This window comes from Xenopus laevis, chromosome 3L (genome assembly GCF_017654675.1).
Source record: "Xenopus laevis strain J_2021 chromosome 3L, Xenopus_laevis_v10.1, whole genome shotgun sequence".
In the NCBI taxonomy this organism is placed as follows: Eukaryota; Metazoa; Chordata; class Amphibia; order Anura; family Pipidae; genus Xenopus; species Xenopus laevis.
This window is the reverse complement of record NC_054375.1, coordinates 93,436,330-93,457,578: the sequence shown is the minus strand read 5'-3', so window position 1 is coordinate 93,457,578 and position 21,249 is coordinate 93,436,330. Positions and strand designations below refer to the sequence as shown.

General features: G+C 37.1%; 1 protein-coding gene across 1 annotated transcript; it reads right to left on the bottom strand.

Annotated features, from left to right (window-relative positions):
* Nucleotides 1-1,582: 1,582 nt before the first annotated feature.
* rbm28.L (RNA binding motif protein 28 L homeolog) lies at nucleotides 1,583-18,683 on the bottom strand. Its single transcript, XM_018252814.2, has 19 exons — nucleotides 18,459-18,683; nucleotides 17,288-17,446; nucleotides 16,906-17,000; nucleotides 16,734-16,809; nucleotides 16,411-16,503; nucleotides 15,917-15,988; nucleotides 15,474-15,609; nucleotides 13,974-14,176; nucleotides 13,721-13,793; nucleotides 12,793-12,902; nucleotides 12,190-12,263; nucleotides 11,395-11,530; nucleotides 7,405-7,469; nucleotides 6,987-7,145; nucleotides 6,206-6,355; nucleotides 5,938-6,012; nucleotides 5,312-5,727; nucleotides 3,315-3,414; nucleotides 1,583-2,398 (listed from the first exon to the last, which is right to left on the bottom strand). Exons 1-19 carry the CDS (start codon nucleotides 18,574-18,576, stop codon nucleotides 2,258-2,260), a joined length of 2,451 nt encoding a protein of 816 aa, XP_018108303.1. The 5' UTR covers nucleotides 18,577-18,683; the 3' UTR covers nucleotides 1,583-2,257.
* Nucleotides 18,684-21,249: the final 2,566 nt, after the last annotated feature.

Below are 21,249 nucleotides of genomic sequence, written 5' to 3'. Positions count from 1 at the left end.
CCAATTCAGCTGCAGGGGTTAGCTCCCTTTGTATAAGAGGCATCAGTATTCCAACATAACATCACCAAGTTCTGCAAGTGTTATGTAGTTTATTTGTAGTCTTCTGCTTTGTTCTGGCGGTCAGATGGGGTCACTGACTAAATAAGCCAAATAACTATTATTCTTTGAGGCTACAAAAGTTTATTGCTAACTTTTATTATTTAACTTACTATTCAGGTTCTCTGCTATTCATATTTCAGTCTATCATTTAATCACTGCCCGGATGCTAGAGTTGGACCCGAACAACCAGATAGCTGCTGGAATTCTAATTTGGGCAGTGTGTGAACTCTAATCCTTTTTTCTCATTACTTTAGTACTTCACCCCTGGGGTGCTAACTTCTGACCGTTCCCTAAAAATTATCTGATCCATGGGGAGGCCTTAGGTGAAGGGGACAGAGAATACATTTTGGGATTAAGGTAAAAATCAGTTAGTACTTGAGGAATTATTACAACCCCATTTTTCCCACCATATCATAAAATCTCTTACGGTGAGTTTTCCCCCATTTAAACAAAACATTATATATTTTTATATTTTCATAATCATTACAACTTTTCTTAGTTGTTACTTAGGAATCTAAAAATATTTTTACCTAGCAATAGCAGGACTGCAACCATTGAAAGAGGCACCAAAATGATATACACCAAAGCCTCAAAAGTATACCCTGTCTTACATACCACTACCTGTAGAACTAAAAATTATAGTAATTGTAACATTTAAAAAATTAAAGTGTTTAAAGTAATAAAAATACAATGCAGTGTTGTCCTGCACTGGTAAAACTGCTGAGTTTGCTTCAGAAACACTACTATTGTTTATATAAATATGCTGCTGTGTAGCAATGGGAGTAGCCATTCAAAGGAGAAAAGGCTCAGCTTACACAGCAGATAAACTCTGTAGAACATAATGGTGTTATCTGTTATCCACTATCTATCCTGCGCCATATAGACTTTCTTCAATTTCCACCATGGCTATTCAGCAGCTTGTTTAGATGAAGTAAACAGGTCAGTTTTACCAGTGCAGGGCAACAGTACATGATATTTTCATTACTTTAAAACACTTTCATTTTTTAGTGTTACTGTTACTTTAACCAGTGATGTATTGTGATATAATGTGGCATTGATCCAGGGAAATCACAATGTTGCAGGAAATCGCAATAACCAAAACAATCCTTTCATCATAAAGCAAAAAGATATCAAGGATAACTTTTTATACCACTTTACTCATTACATAAGATTTTCAGCCACATATACATGTTTTTCTTGTGTGCTGAATCCCTTTACTTTAGGTTTGTTTTCTGACAGATGGGTGAAGCAGAAGGATTTAAGTATTAGCATATCTACGAGCTTTGATCTTTTGTGTGTTCATTTTAACACATACCTCACATATGATAAAAGATTATTGCAATCCAGCTGTAGAAATACATATCCAAGATGTTCAGGCAAATTACAGAAGCCATATAAAAATAGGTGGAACAATGCAACGGCTGCGTTCTGCCGCCAATTATGTATACATAAGAAATAATCACACCATATCGGACAGTCGAGGAAAGTTGCATGAAAACATTTTACTCCAAACATTTTTTATCCACAGTTGTTGCTAGTCTGTTGTATTTTCATGCTGCAGATATTCTGTTGGATTCACTGGAGACCATACAAGAAATATATAAAATACAATTATCTATAAAACAATATATAGGGTTGTTTAAAAGACAATTTAAACATGCAAGAGGCTTCCCACATAAGGATCAAAGGATCTACTCATTGGATAGCAACACTCAAGGCATGAGTCACTTTGCTAAAGTATACAAAACCTGATAAGTCAGCATATAGTTGGCAGGCCACAGTCAGGTATGGAGACAGCCTGGAGTGGTCCAGGAGCAAAGATTTTTTTATTCAATGAAGCAAAACAATACCATATAAAACTCCATAAAATTTACAAATTTAACATCCCATCCACTGATATTAACAGTTCTTCAAACACTTATTTTAAAAGCTGCTGTTTGTTTCATGCTTATAGGTGTTTCCTTAGTTACTGGTGTAAATCCCTTCTCATCAGCTATGTTGCGCAGAATATATTCATTACATACTAAAAAGTACAACGTTTGCCTTCAGTGGTTGTGTGTGCAGACTCATTTTGCACTCACATGAATTCAGGAGCAAAGAACCAAGCAAATATATTATTGTGGGAATTTCCAATGCTTCAGTGAGAAAAAAATCTAAATCAGTCCTCAAACCACTTGCTCCTTTTAACTGGGGCAGCACCTACAGGCTTGCCCATGATTTTTCGCTTGTACTGTTCTACCAGTTGGCTGAACCGTGCTTCTTCACGGCTTTTTTGGGCCAGCTTTTTCTTTCCCAGAACCTGCAATAGGAAAGATAAATAAACTGAAAAATTAGATGTCCCCAAAAAATATAACAAACCTAATGCAACAAGGAATATTGAGGATGTATAAACATTATTTGAACTATGCTACTTATAAGAAGTATAGTAATAGTCCTTAAAGGAGAAATAAAGCTTAACTAAACCATTGCATTTTGTTTTGGGTTTCTGTACCAGCCCAAGGCAACCACAGCCGTTTAGCAGCGAAGATCTGTGCCCCCAAAGATGCCCCAGTAGTTCCCCATCTTCTTTTCTGCAATTCACTGCACATGCTCTGTGCTGCGGTAACTTACTGAGCTTAGGGACCCACTCACAATACAGTACACACAGAATATAAATGTCACAATATAAGGCTGATTAGTTAATTAATACAGAAATAATTACTACATGTCAGAGCAGAAACCAGTGCAAATAGCATCAGAATTTAATAATCAGCCTTGTAGCATCAGCTTATATTACAGACAAACCTCATTTTCTGCTTGATAATTTGCAACAACCTAAGTTTAGCTTCTCAACAGCTGCTCAGAGCCACTGAACATGTGAGTGTCACAGACACTTTCCAAGATGGTGACCCCCTGTGACAAATTTGAAGTTCTGGATCATTGCTTCTATTGACAAGCTGAAACTTTAGGATGGCAAAATAAGTTCTGTGTATAATATGGCATTTTTATCCACATTCATTTTTAGGGTTTAGTTCTCCTTTAAGATGAGTGATTAAATAGATGTCTGTTACAAACGGTATGCAGATTCCAAAACAAAGGTATTGAGTTGAGTAATGCAGACTCTAAACTATTAAATTCATATTCAAAATGAACAAATAGGTTATGACTGAATCACTGAAACTTTTAGTGATAACTAGTTTACAAAGTACAAAATATCTGTCACCGATTGTCATTACCTGTTTAGTAATCACATTTTGCTGCTTCTCTTTCTGGATCTTTGTCTGCATTTTGGGTTTCTTTGGGGGAAGCTGCTGAACCTTTCCTTTGTCCCGTGCCCTAAGGTACAGATGGACAGATTATAGCAAAATTAGAACAAAAAGTTGTTGTAAAAGACCTTACAGGAGATTTATGGAAAGGAGAACTCAACAGGTCATATACTGGTACACGTGTATATATAAACAAACAGGAATTAAATAACAACCAACATTAATATGCAACGCAGAATCAAGTCCGCAAAATATTATGCTAATTTTGTCTCTGAATTACCGACTATAAAAGAGTAAGTGCTTTGTGTCACTTCTCAAGTATTGTGACTGACTGAACAAATTTCTTTATGTCATTCAGAATAACTGCTGGATTTATTAAAAAAAAAGAATATATAGCCCTTGACATGAAAGCTAATTTTCATTCCTTTTATTGACCTGGAAAATGGAATATGGTGCAATTTCAGGAGCTTAGCTTCTCTGCAGCCTAGAAAAACAGCTAGACATGACTGTGCTTCTCCGATACATGTTATTGCTTATGTTGTCATTTTTTACCATAATAAAAGTCAAGCTTATCTGAAGCATGCCAAAAAACATAACGTGCACCATTTTATTGCATAAAATGGATCAGTATACAGTACATCATAGAAAACCTGACGGGCAAACATGCCGTGTTTAACAACTAAATAATCTTTAACTGGATTTATATATTTTGTCAAATTCTAAAAAGAATAAATAATTGTATATAATAAAATGCCTCTACAGCAGCCATACAGATCACTTAACACTTGATATATAAAAAGGTGGATATAAAGGGCTCTTATATATCAATGATTGTAGGAAGTTTTTTCATGCTCAAATTCGCAACATCAAATTAAAGCCCCTTATTGCTGTCACTGAATTCTCCGACTGACTTGCACAAGCACATTTTTAAGTAAAAATAATCTGAAAGGTTTAGTGGACTGCTACACATGCTGGGAAACAATCAGGGCAAGTGAAGACAAAATGCAGCAGGGAAAAACAAATGTAGGTGATTTTCGAACTTTGCCCTTCTCTGTTGTAAGTGTCCGTGTGTGCAGGGCCTTATTTTTTGCACCCATCGATGTGATTTTGTGCATCTTAGCATTACTGAACTTCTGTCTGGGGCAGATTTAAATCTATTGTGTCATGACGGGAAGTGAGGTCTCTGAGGAAGTGTTCTATCATGAAACATGTCAGACCTCAGACGCTCTGTTTGATTAATACTATGTTGAAATAATGTGTATGATTTTACTTCTGGTCTGGAGACGAGCGATTTTTTCGGACACCCAGGAGTGCGCTGCCTTCACATTACAGTTTGGCTGTCAGCGTTCCCCCTAGTGACTGACTCGGCCGGCTGCACCCGGGTCACAACGTTTGTAGGGTAAGATACCACTTTTCTTTACCTTGTTTTAATGTGGAGGAATGTTATGGAAGTCCTTTGGTAAAAGCTTAAGAGCAGGGTCCGGGGCAGTGGGTGAGTGAGACATGACTCGTAACAATCAATGATTGGTATCAGAACACGCAAAACTTTTTATTTCTAAAAGAGGCTTAAGTCGGTAAGTGCCGAAGCTCTTTTTTTTTTTTTTTTTTTTGCATTAATAAATGATCCAAATAATCAGTTGTCTGCAAATCAATATTAATGAATTAAACATGGCAAACAATGGACATGTTGATTACCCACTAAGAGCAAAAACATCCTGTCTCTCCTTGTTCCAAACACTGATCTAATCTTGCTGCACAAAGACCAAAATGGAACCCGGAATTGTATAGCCAATGGTATTTTTAAATCGGCACAACAGATTTTACATTTGCTGGGGATTAATGGGACAACAGACAAGATGTTATTGTGAAATCTCAACCGAACCTTAGGATAGCTGAGCATGAAACCAAAAATGTTGTATCTGTTCCTAATTTTATATATATATGTACCACTTCCTACTTCTCCTCACCTGATTTTGGGGCCTTTATGAGAAGGCAAAGGTAGGACCTTCCTCCTCTTTTTTCCATCAGGAAGTTCCTGTTGTTCTACTTCCTCTTTGGTAATGAACCCAGACCATGGAGTAGATGCTGTGGAAGTCTTTCCTTTTGTTGCCGTGTCATTATCAGCAGTACTAGGTTGTGTTCCCTCTGGAGATTTTCGTTTGTTTGTGGTAGTTGGCTTAACAACTGTGGTGCCTTTGGGTTTGAATTCCGCTTTGGTTCCGCCTTTCACACCAAGATTTTGGGGAGTTTTTGACCATGCAGAAGGCTGTGGAGGGACAGAGTGGGCTTCATCTTTTCTTGATTTCTGCTTCTTAGGATTTCCCTGAACTTGCGGTGCCTCACAAAAAGCTTGGGCTTTTGCTTGTTTCTGCCTTAACACCTCCTAGAAAAAAAATGGAGGTTATTATGCAGATTAATCTTAAAATATCAACAGTGATACTGGACAGAAAATCAGTCTCTACAGTGCAAACACATTTGACAAAAACCAAAGCCATTCAGAACCAAGTACTATAAGGAACAATAAAACTTCCATACTTTTATTTGTCATATATGGTCTGTTACTAGAACACAACTTATGTTGTTCTTTGCTTACCAGGCTGCGCTGTGCCCTTCTCTCTTTAAGCTTCAATTTATTCAGATCTTCCAGGGAGAACTCGACAATTGGCCTCTGTGCAAGAAAATAAATACAAGCACAGCTTTATCCGACAGTCAAGAGATATTTTGTAGTCCAGAGTCAGAGTAGAAGACATATTTAAGTGAACCCTATAAAAATCATTGTTATATGAACCAATCTCATGGCAGTAATAGTATGCAAATCCAAAATCCCAAGAAGTGCATTCCCATATAAAGAAATCTCTCACCTTTTTTGGACCAAAGATGTCTGGATTGTTGTTGACATTTCTCAGGGCCGCCAGTGCATGTTCATGCTCTAGAAATTCAACAAAGGCATACCCGAGAGACTGACCTTTATGCTTTCCACCCATACCTTTTAAGTCCCGCATGACACGGCACTGCAATATAGCAAAAAGATAATGGGATATAAAACATTGCATATTTTGATTGACAAAAATAAATCTGTGCAAATATAACAGCCACAAAAATGAAATATGGATAGGCCCACTGAAACTAAAATAAAATTGTAATTACAACCATAACAGAAGATAGACTGTCACTCCAGGTGACCTTATCTCTGTATTTACTCTTGCCCTTGGCTTATATTAAATATTTTGTGTTCACAGAAACAGTCATTTAAGATGTGAATAAAAACACACTCATTCACAATCAATAGTTTAGATAGATAATTGCTTATGTTTTGCGCCTTTCTCAAAACCACATATACAAAACTGTTATTTGTTGGACTTCTGTAGAAAGCAATGTGCATCCTAGGCTCAGAGTTCTTTTATGACAGATGATATAGAAATCGATGTGAGGAAAGGAAAAGAAAGAGGACTCAAAAGGTTGAATCCGCAGCGAATGACAAAAAAACATCTTAGAAGAACAACTTTATTAGTTAAAATTCATACAACTGTGAACAGCAACACCAGTTTGTAAACAGGAATAAGTACCATGAAAACATGAAACTGTTATGTTGCCAATAAATAATGACCAAGGTGTAACTTATGAACATGTAGTTGTGATTACCTCTTTGATCCGGACACTGTGCCCTCCTCCAGATGACGTAAGGAATAGCTGACGCAGTTTCTGGTCATCTACAGATTTAGGGATGTTGTGAACACAGAGACGGGTTTTGGAAACAAAGATATTCTGACTTTTTAACTTCTGGCGCTTAATCTCCTCAAACTGATGGAGCAAGAAATTCAAAATGTCAGATGCCAATTTAAATTAATTAGCTCAGTGATAGCTAGTACAGATATTGGAGTGTCTCTGAGGTAGTCCAGGTGTGCATTTATATATATATCTCTCTATCTCTCTATCTCTCTATCTCTCTATCTATATATATAATTTCCCCCCCCCACAACGAATACACTTCTGTGGAATTATATGTATTACCAACATGAAAAGGACAGATTGTAAATCTCTAAAGCACTAAAGCACCTACCCGAGCTCTTTTTGCCAGATCTTCAGCACTCAGCCCCTCTGCAGCTTTCGTCCCTTCTCGGATAACTAAAAATAAATACATTGGTAAATCAATTAACCTAAAGAACCATGAAAATATTGAATTTCCCGGCTTAATTTTACAGATATCTTTTTAAAGAACGACAAAAATAATTTCTTGTCAAGTACGTTTCCTTTACAAAACAACATAACTATTAATATTTTTATAACAGCTAAAGATAACAGCAGTTGTAAAGTGTGGGTCTTTTCGGTTTTATATGCATAGCTTCATTATGTCTTATTTGAAGCATGATCACACCTCCCAACATTTTGGAAATAAAAAAAAGCAGGACAAAAAAAATTTGCAATGCGAAGAGCAGTGAGATTTTTTTGACCACGTGCATTTCAGTGGCCACACCTTCAAATTACCATGTTAATTTTACAAAACTTGGCAGGTTATGAAAGTCTGAGCATATTTCTGTGTTTTTTTTTCAGTTATTACAGTTTTGCCAATGAAGGTGAATTGGCTTTTAAGCGGTGAGTCTAACTTTTCTCAGGGGAACTCCTTATCTAAATTGATACAATTAATTATTTGCTTACGTGGCGAACAAACACTCTAAACAATGTCAGTCAGTGGCCACAGTATTAAAGAGAAAAAAATACTACCATATATAAAAAGGGCATTAACCTGAGGGATGAACTTGTAACTTTGCCTCTTCAAAGATCCCTGGTAAGGCATCACCTTGAGTATAAAGTGCAGTTTTGGGCTCCAGCACTTCTAAATGTTATTAATTCTTGAAAGTTTGCAGACACTAAACTGGTAATGGGAATGGGACAATTAAACTGAAGAAACACCATCAAGGTTGGGATTGTTTTCTCTGGAAAAAAGCTGTGTGTGTAAGGGGCCACAAGTACTTTAGATGACCTTATAGACAGATAGTGGGGCATCTTTTTTACATATAAAACAACAAAGAACAAGAGGCTACCCCTTTAGATTTGAGGAACTGAACTTTAATTTGAAGCAGTTAAAGGGGACCAGTCACCCAAAAAAAATATTCAAAATCTTATTTTATCACTTTAGTCAAGCAAAATGAACTTTAATTACACTATATAAATTATTTGAATCTTTTTTCCTTCAGTCTGGGAATTCATAATTATAGCGAGCAGGCAGGAGCCATTTTGTGGACACTGTTATTAAGACAAGCCTTGTATCATCTCAGAATGTTGTTTGTGCACCAGAATGGAGGACCCAATGTCCATCCCCATGCCCTGGCTACACATTTAAACAGTGAAGAGAACGAGGGAATGTGTGGAGAGCTGTGACATCTAGGAAGTGCTGAGTGAAAGTAATTGTCTGCCCTGTCTCTATGCCTAAAAACAAGATTTTTGTTACTCAACATTAAATCGGTTTCGCTGTAGTCGAAAGGGGGACACAGGGACTTTAGGGGTTAAGATCCATCCTCCAGGACACTTATAAAATTATTCAAAGAGAGGCGTGTCTGGATCTCCAGCTTAATCCCACACACATCCTTATTCCATCAATTTGTACCAAAGATACTGCTATAACAATAAACAGTGGCAGAAGAATAAAACAGAAGGTATCTTCCCACATAGACCAACGTGGTCAACAATTTCTTAAAGGGGGGGGAAGCCCTGTGTCCCACTATCAACTACAGAGAAACAGATTACCTTAGGCTCAGGGCATAATGTTGGGACTACAATTTCCTGATTGACGTGAAACGGAGATACCACCTTAGGTAGGAAGGATGGTAATGTACGTAGAACAGCTTTGCCCTTGTGAAAGATGAGAAATGGTGCCTCACATGATAGTGCACTCAACTCGGACACTCTTCTGGCCGAGGAAATTGCCATTAAGAATACCACCTTTCTAGTGAGTAGTAACTCTGAAACTGATCCCATGGGTTCAAATGGTGCATAGAGTAAGGCATCGAGTACTAGGTTTAGGTCCCAGCCTAGTAATGGAGAGCGGAAAGGAGGCAGTAAGTGTTGAACTCCCTGCATGAATGTCCGTATGGAATCATATAAGGCCAGTCTGAAATAATTCGGATAGAGCTGAAATTTGCACTTTTAGCGAGCTAAGTTTAAGATTCAACTGTAAAGATATTTAAACTGTCTAATTTGATATTTTACTAAGATACATGCATTTGCACAAGGTGTTTGAATTATGGACATTTTTTGGACAATGGTTCATGGATAAATTGGAGCGCATTAGATCGTGTGATCTACAAATGTTTTACAAATGTGGATATATTTTAACCAATTCTTATTGGATGTTTTTCCTAATCTCTCCCACTGTTTTACCACACCACTCCCCTTAGTCTATTTAACACAACACTTTGAATGTAAGTTCAGGCTTGAGAAAGGGCCCGAAACGTTGCCATGTTTTGAAGTCTGCAATGAGCCAATATGTGTCACTTTTTTCATTACTAAAACGGATCTGTGTGCTACAGCTATTTTGGACTTTGTTTTAACTGTGCTGGCTCTTCGTATGCTGTTTAGCACCAGACACCTGAAAAGGTCTATGGAGTAAAAGGTGAGTGCTCTAACTTTTGTGTAAGATTCAACTGTAGTCCCCTCTGGAGAAAAGATAGAATCCTAGGGATGTTGAGGTCTATGAAGGATAACCCATCTTCATCACACTAGTTGTAATAGGCATTCCATATTCTGTGGTATGATCTAGAAGATGACTGTTTTTGGGCTTTCAGCATGGTGGTAATGACCTCTTCTGATAGACCCTGTTTTCACCAGATGGCGGTTTCAATAGCCACCCCGTCAAAAGGAATAGGCCTGGGTTGTGCTGAACAATTGGCCCTTGGATTATAAGGTCTGGCCTGGGAGTTAGACGTATAGGATGATCTATGGACATGTCCTGTAGATCTGAGAACCATATTCTCTGTGGACATTATGGTGCCACCACAATTACTATGAGTTGCGATTGTCTGATCTTCTTTAGTACCCGTGGTAACATTGGAAGATGTGGGAAGACATAAGCTAGGTTAAAGCACCAATTCTGCGTCATTGCATCTGTTCCCGATGCTGTCGTGTCCCGTGTGAAATAATTTTGCGACCTTTTTGGTTCGAGACGCCATCAGATCTATCTGTGGTTGTCCCCAGTGATGCACTAGTTCCGCAAACACTTCCGGGTGTAATTCCCATACTCCTGCAACTTCGACTGAGGTAATCCGCCTTTGAGTTGGATACCCCTGGGATGTGAATGGCTGATACTCATTTTGTTGTCTTCCGCCCAGGCTAGAATTTGTTGTGCCTCTGTAAGGGCAGCTTTGCTGCATGTTACTCCCTGCCAATTTATGTACGCTACCGTGGTGGCGTTGTCCCTTTGCACACATACTGTTTTTTTCCGGAGCAGTTGTGAACACTGTTTGAGAGCCAGTTTACGGCTCTTAGTTATAGTATGTTTATTGGGAGCTTTGCCTCCTCTAATGACCATGGCCCTTGTCCTGATAGGTTGTTCCATGTCGCTATCCATCCCCGAAGGCTGGCATCCATGGCTATGACATTCCAAATTGGTGTCGCCCATGACTGGCCCTTGTTCAGGTTGTCGGGTTTCAACAACTAGAAGAGAGAGTTCCTTGTCGGTTGTGAAAGGGAAAAGGATCGGGATAGGGGTCCCCCTTTCCAAACCGCTAATATATTCGCCTGTAGGGGGCGTTGATGCATCTTTGCAAATGGTATCACCTCTACGGCTGCCACCATCGTCCCTAGTACGCTCATTGCCATGTGGATCGTGATCTTCTAATTGCAAAGAAGTTGTCTGACCTGTTCCCTGATTCTCCTCGGTTTGTCTTTGAGGGAGACAGACTAGCTGCAAGATTGTGTTGAAGTCCATTCCCAGAAAGGTCATCTGGGGTTTAAGTTGGACTTGGACCAGTTTATGGTCCATCCGAAATCCTGCAGCATTTTAATTAACTTAAAATTAACTACCATCAGTATGAATTTATTGAAAAGCACTTACGTCCTTCCCTGGCCAGGTAGAGATTCCTAGTTCCTGTGGGTTTTTTGACCTTGTTTTCCCGTAGTTTTACAGCTTCCTCCCTGCTCACTGCTGGATTTATCAGCAGCTTCCTGCCATCAAGTTTCAGACCACCATTCTAAGAGAAGCAAAATCGCTTTCAATTATATTATTTATTAGAAAGGGGATGTCTAATAGGCACTGCAAGATCACACATGATGTGTCATATGCAATTTAAATGTATAATTAAAGCTGGAGCATGCACTTTAAAAGAAAACTAAATTTTTATTGGTTTCTTTAACATTATAACAAAAAAACCAAAAGCTTCCCTTCTCCCACTCGGGCCTAAGCAAAATAACAGTGGGTGAAAAATCAAAAGAGCATTTCATGCTACAAAACAAGTGCATCAATGATAAATATTGGTAGTAATCAAGGGAAGGACCAAGGCATTTACCTTTTAGTTAAGTCGTCAAGCCTCTGGCCATGTGTTTCATATTGTAATTTTGCAAAGTGGCCCCTTGCTACATACATCAACTTAATCAGTGGTATGGCCTTATCTATAACGGTTAACCAAGACTGAATAGTTGGTACATTTGGGCTCAGTAGAAAGAATTATTTTCATATTGCATTCATATGCAGTGTGAAAACAATTTTCTGTTGTGCTCACAGGTTATCAGCTTATCTGCACAAGCTGTAAATTCCTTAACCAAGCTTCTTGTATTGAAGACTGAGAACAGAGCCTTATTACGGTTAACTTTGAAGTGAGAACTGAGAAGTGTATAAGAAAAATAACAGTACCTCAGATTCGTCATTAGCAGCTGCCAGACACTTCTCGGCTGCTTCTTTTTCCACAAACTGAACAAATGCACAACCTAAATTACAAGGATGCATGAAAGAGAAAAGGGCATAACAAATCCTTGCCTGGAAGAAAGAGTATAAGTCATGGAGATTTATTTTAAGCGCATATGATTTTAATTTCTTCCCTGTCCCAAAGTTAATCAGGACCATCGTAGTAATACATCTTAAATATTTGCATTCCATTTAGTGGATTCTTTTTAAGCACTAAAACTAGACTAATTTACATAGAGGAACAGCCTACGTTATATATTAGAATGTATAGTTAAATATGGATTGCTGAGAATTCGCAATATAGATGGTTCAAGGTCCAAGCCTTAAAAAATTCTTGAATTTATAATGGAGAGGAGAGATACAGAATCAGCAGGGGGAGCTTTAAAAGAGGAAAAGTAAGTAAGATGCATCTGTCAATTGGTAAAATATTAGACAGACACTTTAGTAAAAGAAAAAGGCAGCTTGGAGAGTTCAAATAGACACTAAGGACTAATCACAGGGACCCTCAAAAAAGCAAGTAATTCTTTTTTATTCAGCATTCTAGAAACTGACCTTTGGAATGTTCCGTGACTGGGTGCAACACTATCCGGACATATTTAATGTTACCAAATCTTAACAACATCTCCTCTAGGTCTTCTTCTTCAGAGTTAAATGACAGGTTCCTTGAGTGTAGAATACAAAAAGTTTAGAACGTGCCTAAAAGGTTTCTATCAGAGAGAGGCAGTATTAAAATGCTTTATGCAAAATGCTCTTTTACCAGCCAGTAGTCACTACTGCAAGAGCCAAATCAGAAAACTGCAGCAGTCATTAGAACAGGTGTGGGACCTTTTATCCAGAAGGCTCGGAACCTGGAGTTTCCGGATAACGGACCTCTCCATAATTTTAATCTTAAGTCTACCAGAAAATCATATAAATATTAAATAAACCCAACGAGCTGGCTTTACTTACAATAAGGATTAATTATATCTTAGTTTGGATCAAGTACAATGTACTTTTTTATTATTAGAGAAAACTTTATTAAATTTTAATTATTTGGATAAAATGGAGTCTATGGAAAACAGCTTTCCGTGATTTTCTGGATAATGGGTTTCCGGGTAACCGATCCCATACCTGTAACACTATTGCTCAATTGCTAGGTAAATGCTACACTCCATAATAATTGCAACCAGTTACCAATGCAGCAAAAGCAACGCGTCATTTCACTACGTTGCAGGGCTATCAATCTCTCATGTGAAAAGCATCAGACTACAGAACAGCTTAGTGGCATGGCCTAGCTAACAGGAAAATTGTCTGATGTAATTGGTGTCATGTTTAAAAATGTAAAACACGTGAAAAATGTCATATCAATATTACATAGAAAATCAGATCTGCATAAAAAGCATGTTATTTGTTGAAAGCTTTGCAGATGTGCAGGAAATGTGCAGGCATTTGACAAATGTTTAGTGAAATATCTGCAAATATTTATACAAATATAACCCACCTGATGAACAAAGTTCTACCCTCATTAACATCAGATGGCAGCTGAATGTTGTTCTTTTTTTCTTTACTTTTACCTGCAATAAAATACCACATTGAAGAATGTAGGAGAACTTATGTGCAGCCTGCCTAACTCTTAGACCCCCCCAAATTTGGTGGAATAACCATGACAAATAGACATTGAGGTGATCTAAGCTTCTATCAAGTATTACTCATATATGAATATATAAATTAGTGGCATTAAATATTCATTATACCTTTCTTCTGCGTTCCTGTTTCAGAGTCTTCGGAATCCATATCATCTTCCATGTCACTACCCTCTTGAGAGTCTGTAGACATATCCTCCTCGTCATTATCATCATCGTCATCATCATCATCATCATCTGTTTCATTTCGATCATCCTCCTCTTCCTCATCATCATCTTCCTCACTGCTGGACACCTTAGATGTCTTCACAGGCCTAAAATTTTAGAAAGTTTGTAATGTTTACAGCACCAATGATAGTTTTAAGTTGTCATGGACAAGGCAAAATACTAACAACTTTTCATGTGAGCCTACCAACACCAGTATACAGTCACATCATATCTGTATTATTGGTTTAAATACAACCAGTTTGTCTTTGAAAAAGTCAAACAACATATATGGGGTATATTTATCCCCTAAAACAGAGATTTTCAAACATATTTTACCCAGGCCACAATAATGTACTATAGTCAACAGCTGGGCAACATCTATTTGAAACATTATTACGGAAACGTGTTTAATATACACACGCTTTTAATGCACAGCACTACAGAATTTGTTGGTGCCTTTAAAAATTTTAACAAATATAACTTGAAAGCAAATGTAGAAGAAAGTGACATACTTGTAAGCAAGTAACGGAGGCCTCTAAATACTGTTCTACTAAAATTGACTTCTTAACACTTATTTACTCACATACCTGGGTAGTCAACCAGAAAAAAACGTTTAGCAACATTTTTTTCTGTCCCAAAAACATATATATATACTGCTCAGGCAACACTTTCTCATGGACAGTCATTAAAACATTTGTACACAAATATATTTCAATTACTGTTCAAAACAATATTTGTACAGAATGCTATACATAACACAACTTCTCCATAGCTTCTTCCACATCAGAGCATTTTGAAGGAAATAACACTGAGAAATTTACATAACTACATATTCAACAGAAATTGCTAATTTATAAAAACTCTAACCTTCAAGCCTAAAGAAAAATATTCAATATGGATTCTTCCCAATAACAGAGAAAGATTAGGGGGCAGATTTACAAAGCTCGAGTGAAGGATTCGAATTAAAAAAAACTTTGAATTTCGAAGTGTTTTTTGGGCTACTTCGACCTTCGACTACTACTTCGAATCGAACGATTCGAACTAAAAATCGTTCGACTATTCGACCATTCGATAGTCGAAGTACTGTCTCTTTAAGAAAAACTTCGACCCCCTACTTCGGCAGCTAAAAGCTACCGAAGTCAATGTTAGCCTATGGGGAAGGTCCCCATAGGCTTGCCTGTGATTTTTTGATCGAAGGATATTCCTTCGATCGTTGTATTAAAATCCTTCGAATCGTTCGATCGAACGAATAATCCTTCGATCGTAGGATTTGCGCTAAATCGTTCGACTTCGATATTCGAAGTCGAACGATTTTAGTTCCTGGTCGAATATCGAGGGTTAATTAACCCTCGATATTCGACCCTTCTTAAATCTGCCCCTAGTAGTCTTCCAAAAGACACTCACATTTTTTGGTTTTTAGGTTGCTTCCGCTCTGATTTCTGCTCTGATTCCTCATCAGTTTCCATGTCATCCTCTTGCTCCTTGTCCTCTTCATCTTCTTTATGTTCAGCCTCTAGTACCTTGCTATTTTCATTTGTAACTGACGAATAACATGAGCAGTAATTACACACAAAGGTATGTCAATTTAAGATAAAACCAGAATCTTTTGGAGTTTTGCAATAATAGGAGCATGTGTCCCAGCCCATAAACGGACAGTAACTTTCTGTGAGTCACTTTGATTCTAGAACTATACACACGTATGTGTTTCCATATTTTGTGTATTTCTTTACCAGTTTATGCACATAGCCCTAGGATGGGTAATTTAAAAAGGACAGTGCATTTGCACCAGATTTTAAATATTAAAATACTTATTAAATGCATAATAAATAGAGAGAAAAGCATTTTACCTGCTGAAGCTGCCTCCTGTGTTGCTGTATATTTATCCTTGGCAACTGCCCAATCCACGGCAACTGTCCGACCTAAATAAAAAAAAAAAAACGTATTCACTAACTCAAAAAAGGTGATTTTGTGTTATTAGCTTGCGTATAAAAATATATGTAATAAAACAGCAATGTAAGTAGTAAAGTGTAACATTTTTAGCCTCTCACTCTAAACTTGCACTCTATTATAACATTTATTAATGGTGTAAAGTTACAACAAACCCTTATGTTTACACCCACATAAATGTCAAGCAGTCAAACATCATAAATGTGTGTATATATATATATATATATATATATATATATATATATATATATATATATATATATATATATATATATATATATATCTCTATCTATCTATCTATCTATCTATATCTATCTATCTAGATAAATGGTAATGATATCTTGGGAATGTAGTTATGGCAACTATCTTCCTTAAAACCTTGCATTTTGTTCACCTTTAATACTCTTCATGTTTGTGCCTTTCAGAGCTTTACTGGCTTCCAACATGTTCTTCAACTGTACAAAAGCAAAACCGCGCATCTTGCCATCTGCAACAAGAGAAGAAGAGGATAAACTCAGTGTCTTGTAAAAAAATTGAATAAGTAATGTCTGAGTTGTTTAATATAAATAAAAATGTTTCTCAGTTACCTCTGTACGGATGCACTGTTTATACTAGTTATTCAATAACAGTTACATTGTTGCACTTCCAATTACATCTAGCTGCATACAACTGGAGAACACTATATTTTATGTGGGGTTCAAGGCAAGACAGCTGTACCTGGTTTTTTAGGTATGTTGACCTCCAACACAGATCCAAAATTAGAAAAATGTTTTTTAAGATCGTCTTCTGAGCACTGGTGAATAAAAAAAATAGCAGGAAAATGTAATATTTTATAGGACACATTGACAAAATATATATCAAGTCTTTAGTTTAACAATTCGTTTAGCACCTGAAAGCTTAGGTTTCTGATAATAAGCCTGGCCTTTTTGTATGCACCTCTTGCATCTTTGGGCTTCTTAACTTCTTTAGTAGTTTCACTGGACTCTAACAAAAAAAAAAAAAGAAATAAAGACAAATGTTCTGATGCCACAGTTATTAAACACAAGGATCATAGGACCCAAAATATAAGCTAAAAACTAAAACAGAGATCAGAAAAAGCCACCAGCCACAGTGGAAAATCAGCCAAATTAAATGAAATGCTCTTGTTAAAAACACCTAAAACATACGTTTTTATAAATTAACAGAACAGTGCATTGTATTGTCACTAGCAGATTTTGAGTATAATTACTGATATAACTGGTAACCTGAGATATATAACTTCAATATCTCACCTTCACATTTTGTCTTTTTGTTCTTCTCCACTTGCTTTTTTTTAGCCACTTGTACCTCAATTTTTCTCCCCTCATACTCCTTTATTTCCTTCATTGCTCGCTGTGCGTCCTCCACCATGGAGAAAGTGACATAGCCAAAGCCACGGCATTTTTCTGCACCTGTAAAAAAAAAACAGAAAAGATTCAGACGTAATATGATCTCCGTTGCTTATAAAAGCAAAAGCCTATGAGTTTTCTGAACATGATTTGGTCAGGCTAAGCAGTAGAAGGAAAATGTGCATAAATTAGCATGCATTAACACAGTATAAAGAAGGCAGCTGAACCTTGTCACTGTAGGGTCTAGCATTTGTTTATTATACTTGTAAATCAGGAACAAGGACCCCTGTACTTTATACCTGCTGTTGAGTATGTTACGCAGACAAAAACGCAACTTTAGTCCATATCATCGAACTGATTAAATTTAGCGGCACATAAAAAGTCACTGGTGCATGAAAATTGCTGTATATTGGCAAATACCTGGTGGCTTGGATGGATTTTTTTTATGCTCATGCCACATTGCCTATTGTTAATAAATGAGGCAAATATTTTTAGGAATAGTACTTTGAAAATTTTGGCTGATAGCATAGAGGTGTTTCTATGAGCTTGCACCCCAAAGAAATTCCATTTTTACTATCTGTTTTCACTTTGTACCCTATAGATTCGAGTTAGAGACTATAGATTAGAGACTTACAGTACAAGATCATAATAATAATAATAGAAACAAGATCAAATTATTGAGTAGATGAAGCAGATGATCATTCTTGGTGCATAATTGTCCTGTGGGCCATGATTATAGTTGGCACAATTTCTTTAAAAAGATATATATCAGCCTTCCTATATTTTTCACTTTGCTCCCTATTAATAAAATTGGCATCAAGCATCATTTTCACCAGGCAAGCAGCAAAGCTTGCCACGATCTAAACTTAAGGTAGGGTTGCCACATGGCTGCTAAAAAAGCTATATAGGCCAATGTTATCAATACATAAGTATATACCGTGGCAGAAAAGGTGGCACTGAAAATGATTTGTACACTTCCCAGAATCCTCTGCCAGCCTGTGCAGAAGGCGACAGAAGTAAAACAGCAGTAACTAGAGAGAAAATGGTAGCAAAATCCATGGCCATGCATGCTCACCTTTCTCGCGTACTACAAAGCTTTGTCTGACCGGGCCGCTCTCACTAAAAATCTGTTCCAAGCGCTCATTGCTGGCGTTCTCTGGAAGTCCGCGGACGAACAGCGTGAGCCCAGCCATGATTAAGAAGCGTTATAGATCGAACTCTCTACACTAGTCACCACGCCGCTCTCTGGCCGCCGCCATATTGGTCTACCCGGAAGTTCTCCCTCAAGCGCCTCTGACAACAAACTTACACCGGAAAAACTTAAAGGAATAAAAACAAAAGGCAAAATTGCAGCAAACGGGAAGATATTTGCGACTGAATATTTACATTAAATGTGTTTGCTTTCCAGTCCAGAACATATGCAGCGCTGTATGCTCGAACACAATGGATACAAAAATATAACATTAATAACAAGAAACTAAATATATTATCATGTTCGTAGTTTGCAGAAAGCTTGTGTAATAAAAATAGGGGTGCATTATATCTATACAATATATTTTTAGTTGTGGAGTGTTTTTAATTAACAGTGTTTTTAATTTGCTGCCTCTTTCACATCTCCAAATAACAGTGGCGAATAGCTGCTGGTGCACAAGGACCAAAAGGCAAATGGGGCACAGGGTTAATAACTAACAGGACTTCATAGATCATCTAATAAGTATGAAGTGTATTGATACAATTATTTCTCCCTGATACAGGGACACCTTCACAATTATCAATGAGCTTACAGTGTGTTTTTGGCAAAGCTACCATGCAACTAATTCCTTGATGCAACAAAGTGGATTGTTTTCCCACAGGTTAAAGAATACATTGTACTGGAAGTCAGCTCCATTTCACAGTGGGTTTGCGGATAATTACTCATGTATAGTGATGGGCGGATGTAACCCAATTTGCTTCTCCGAAAATTTGCAAAACTGAGAAAATTCGCCAAAATGCATTGAAGTCAATAGGCAATCATTTTTTCAACCACTGGATTCTATGGGTGTCATTTTTGCTGCGAAACGCTACGAAAAATATTCGCTCATCAATACACATGTACTTACTTTGTTAAGGGTTACTTGATCATAAAAACATCTGTAACAAATGTAAAAACTCTGTATAATGAAGGGCTCAAGTGCTCTGCCCTGAGCCCACAGCAAAGGATTCATGTGCTATTATTTTCTAAATAAATACTTGCTGTATCAGACTTTAGAGTGATATTTTGAGATCCTGTCATGTTTTCTACCTTCCATCCATGGTGAATTCCCAAAATTTTAAATCGCAAATGCTCATTGGTATCAGAAGACAAAGACATGCAGGGGTTATTTCACCAAGAAACAGGAACAGAGAACATACAAAATTATTCATTAAGGACTTTAAGATTAAAGTTGTAGGTGTGGGCCTTCTTTCTCCTACATGCAACTTCAATTTTGATACTTGGTAAAGTTGGTGGGGTGATTCAGTTTGTGAAAAAAAAATGTAAAAAGAGTAAAAATTAAGAAATTTGCTGCTATGAAGAATCTAATAGATAGAAGACTCCAAGAAAAAAGAAAATAATACAGCAAGTCCAGTTGATTTGACTTATTACTATAGATATACAAGACTCCACTGATACAAAAACTCTTGTGCATTAAAGACAACTGGTTCATCCGTTTTAAAAACAAGTTGACAAGAGATAGGGGGCTTCCAGAGGGAGGCAGAAATTAAAATATTGAAGCCCTACAGATAACCTTTCAAGGAAGAAAGAACACTTAAGTCAATCGTAAATTCTGGTACATACTGTATTAATAAGGCACAGATATGTTCTTAAATACTGAGATACTGAGACCAGAAATGTAACCTTTTTTTACATCTGATCTACCATAAAATTGACTTTGTATGGTTCTTATAACTTTGCTATAAAGTACTTGCCCAATGCTTTTACATTACCAATCTGACTCCCTGTGATCGCCTATGAGGGGGCTGCCATATTTATGCAGCAGGAGTTCATTAGCATTAGAAACTTTAACTGACAGGCTGAGATGGGACAATCAGGTTGGCAAAATAGTCAGGTTTAGGAACTTCAAATAACCATTACTTACATAAACCTCTCAGCAAAAAATCAGCATGACCTATAAGTAACTTTTTTTTACTCAGAATTTTTTTTATTAGTTTTACAAAAAGAAAAGAAAACAAAATAAAATAATGCACAAATACATAGTGGACATTGCTGCACATAAAGCCACGTGAACATTGTATGCAATAAACCTATAAGTAACTTTTAATGCACATTCCAATTTTAAAAAAGTAGTTTTTCAGCGTCAGTATCAGTATCACTTCAGTATCGAAGTCGAAGTATTTAGCGCTTATCCATCGATCAAAGGATTTTCCTTCGATCAGAAAATGTTTGGAAGCCTATGGGGACCTTCCCCATAGGCTAACATTGGCCTCGGTAGGTTTTAGGTGGTGAACTAGGGGGTCGAAGTATTTTTTAAAGAGACAGTACTTTGACTATCGAATGGTCGAATAGTCGAACGATTTGTAGTTCGAATGATTCGAAGTCGTAGTCGAAGGTCGAAGTAGCCCATTCGATGGTTGAAGTAGCCATATTCGACCATTCGAAATTCAAAGTATTTTTTCTTCTATTCCTTCACTCGAGCTAAGTAAATGGGCCCCTCAGTTATGCCGATGAAAAATTTAATGTATTAATTGAAGAATTAATGGAAAAAAGAATTTCAGGAATATTAAAGGTGCAGCTTTAGCTATTGGAGTCCTGTCTTATTGTAATGAATTTAAATGATTTATCCTTTGTTTGTATCGCAACTAAAATCATATTTATGGATAAGATACTG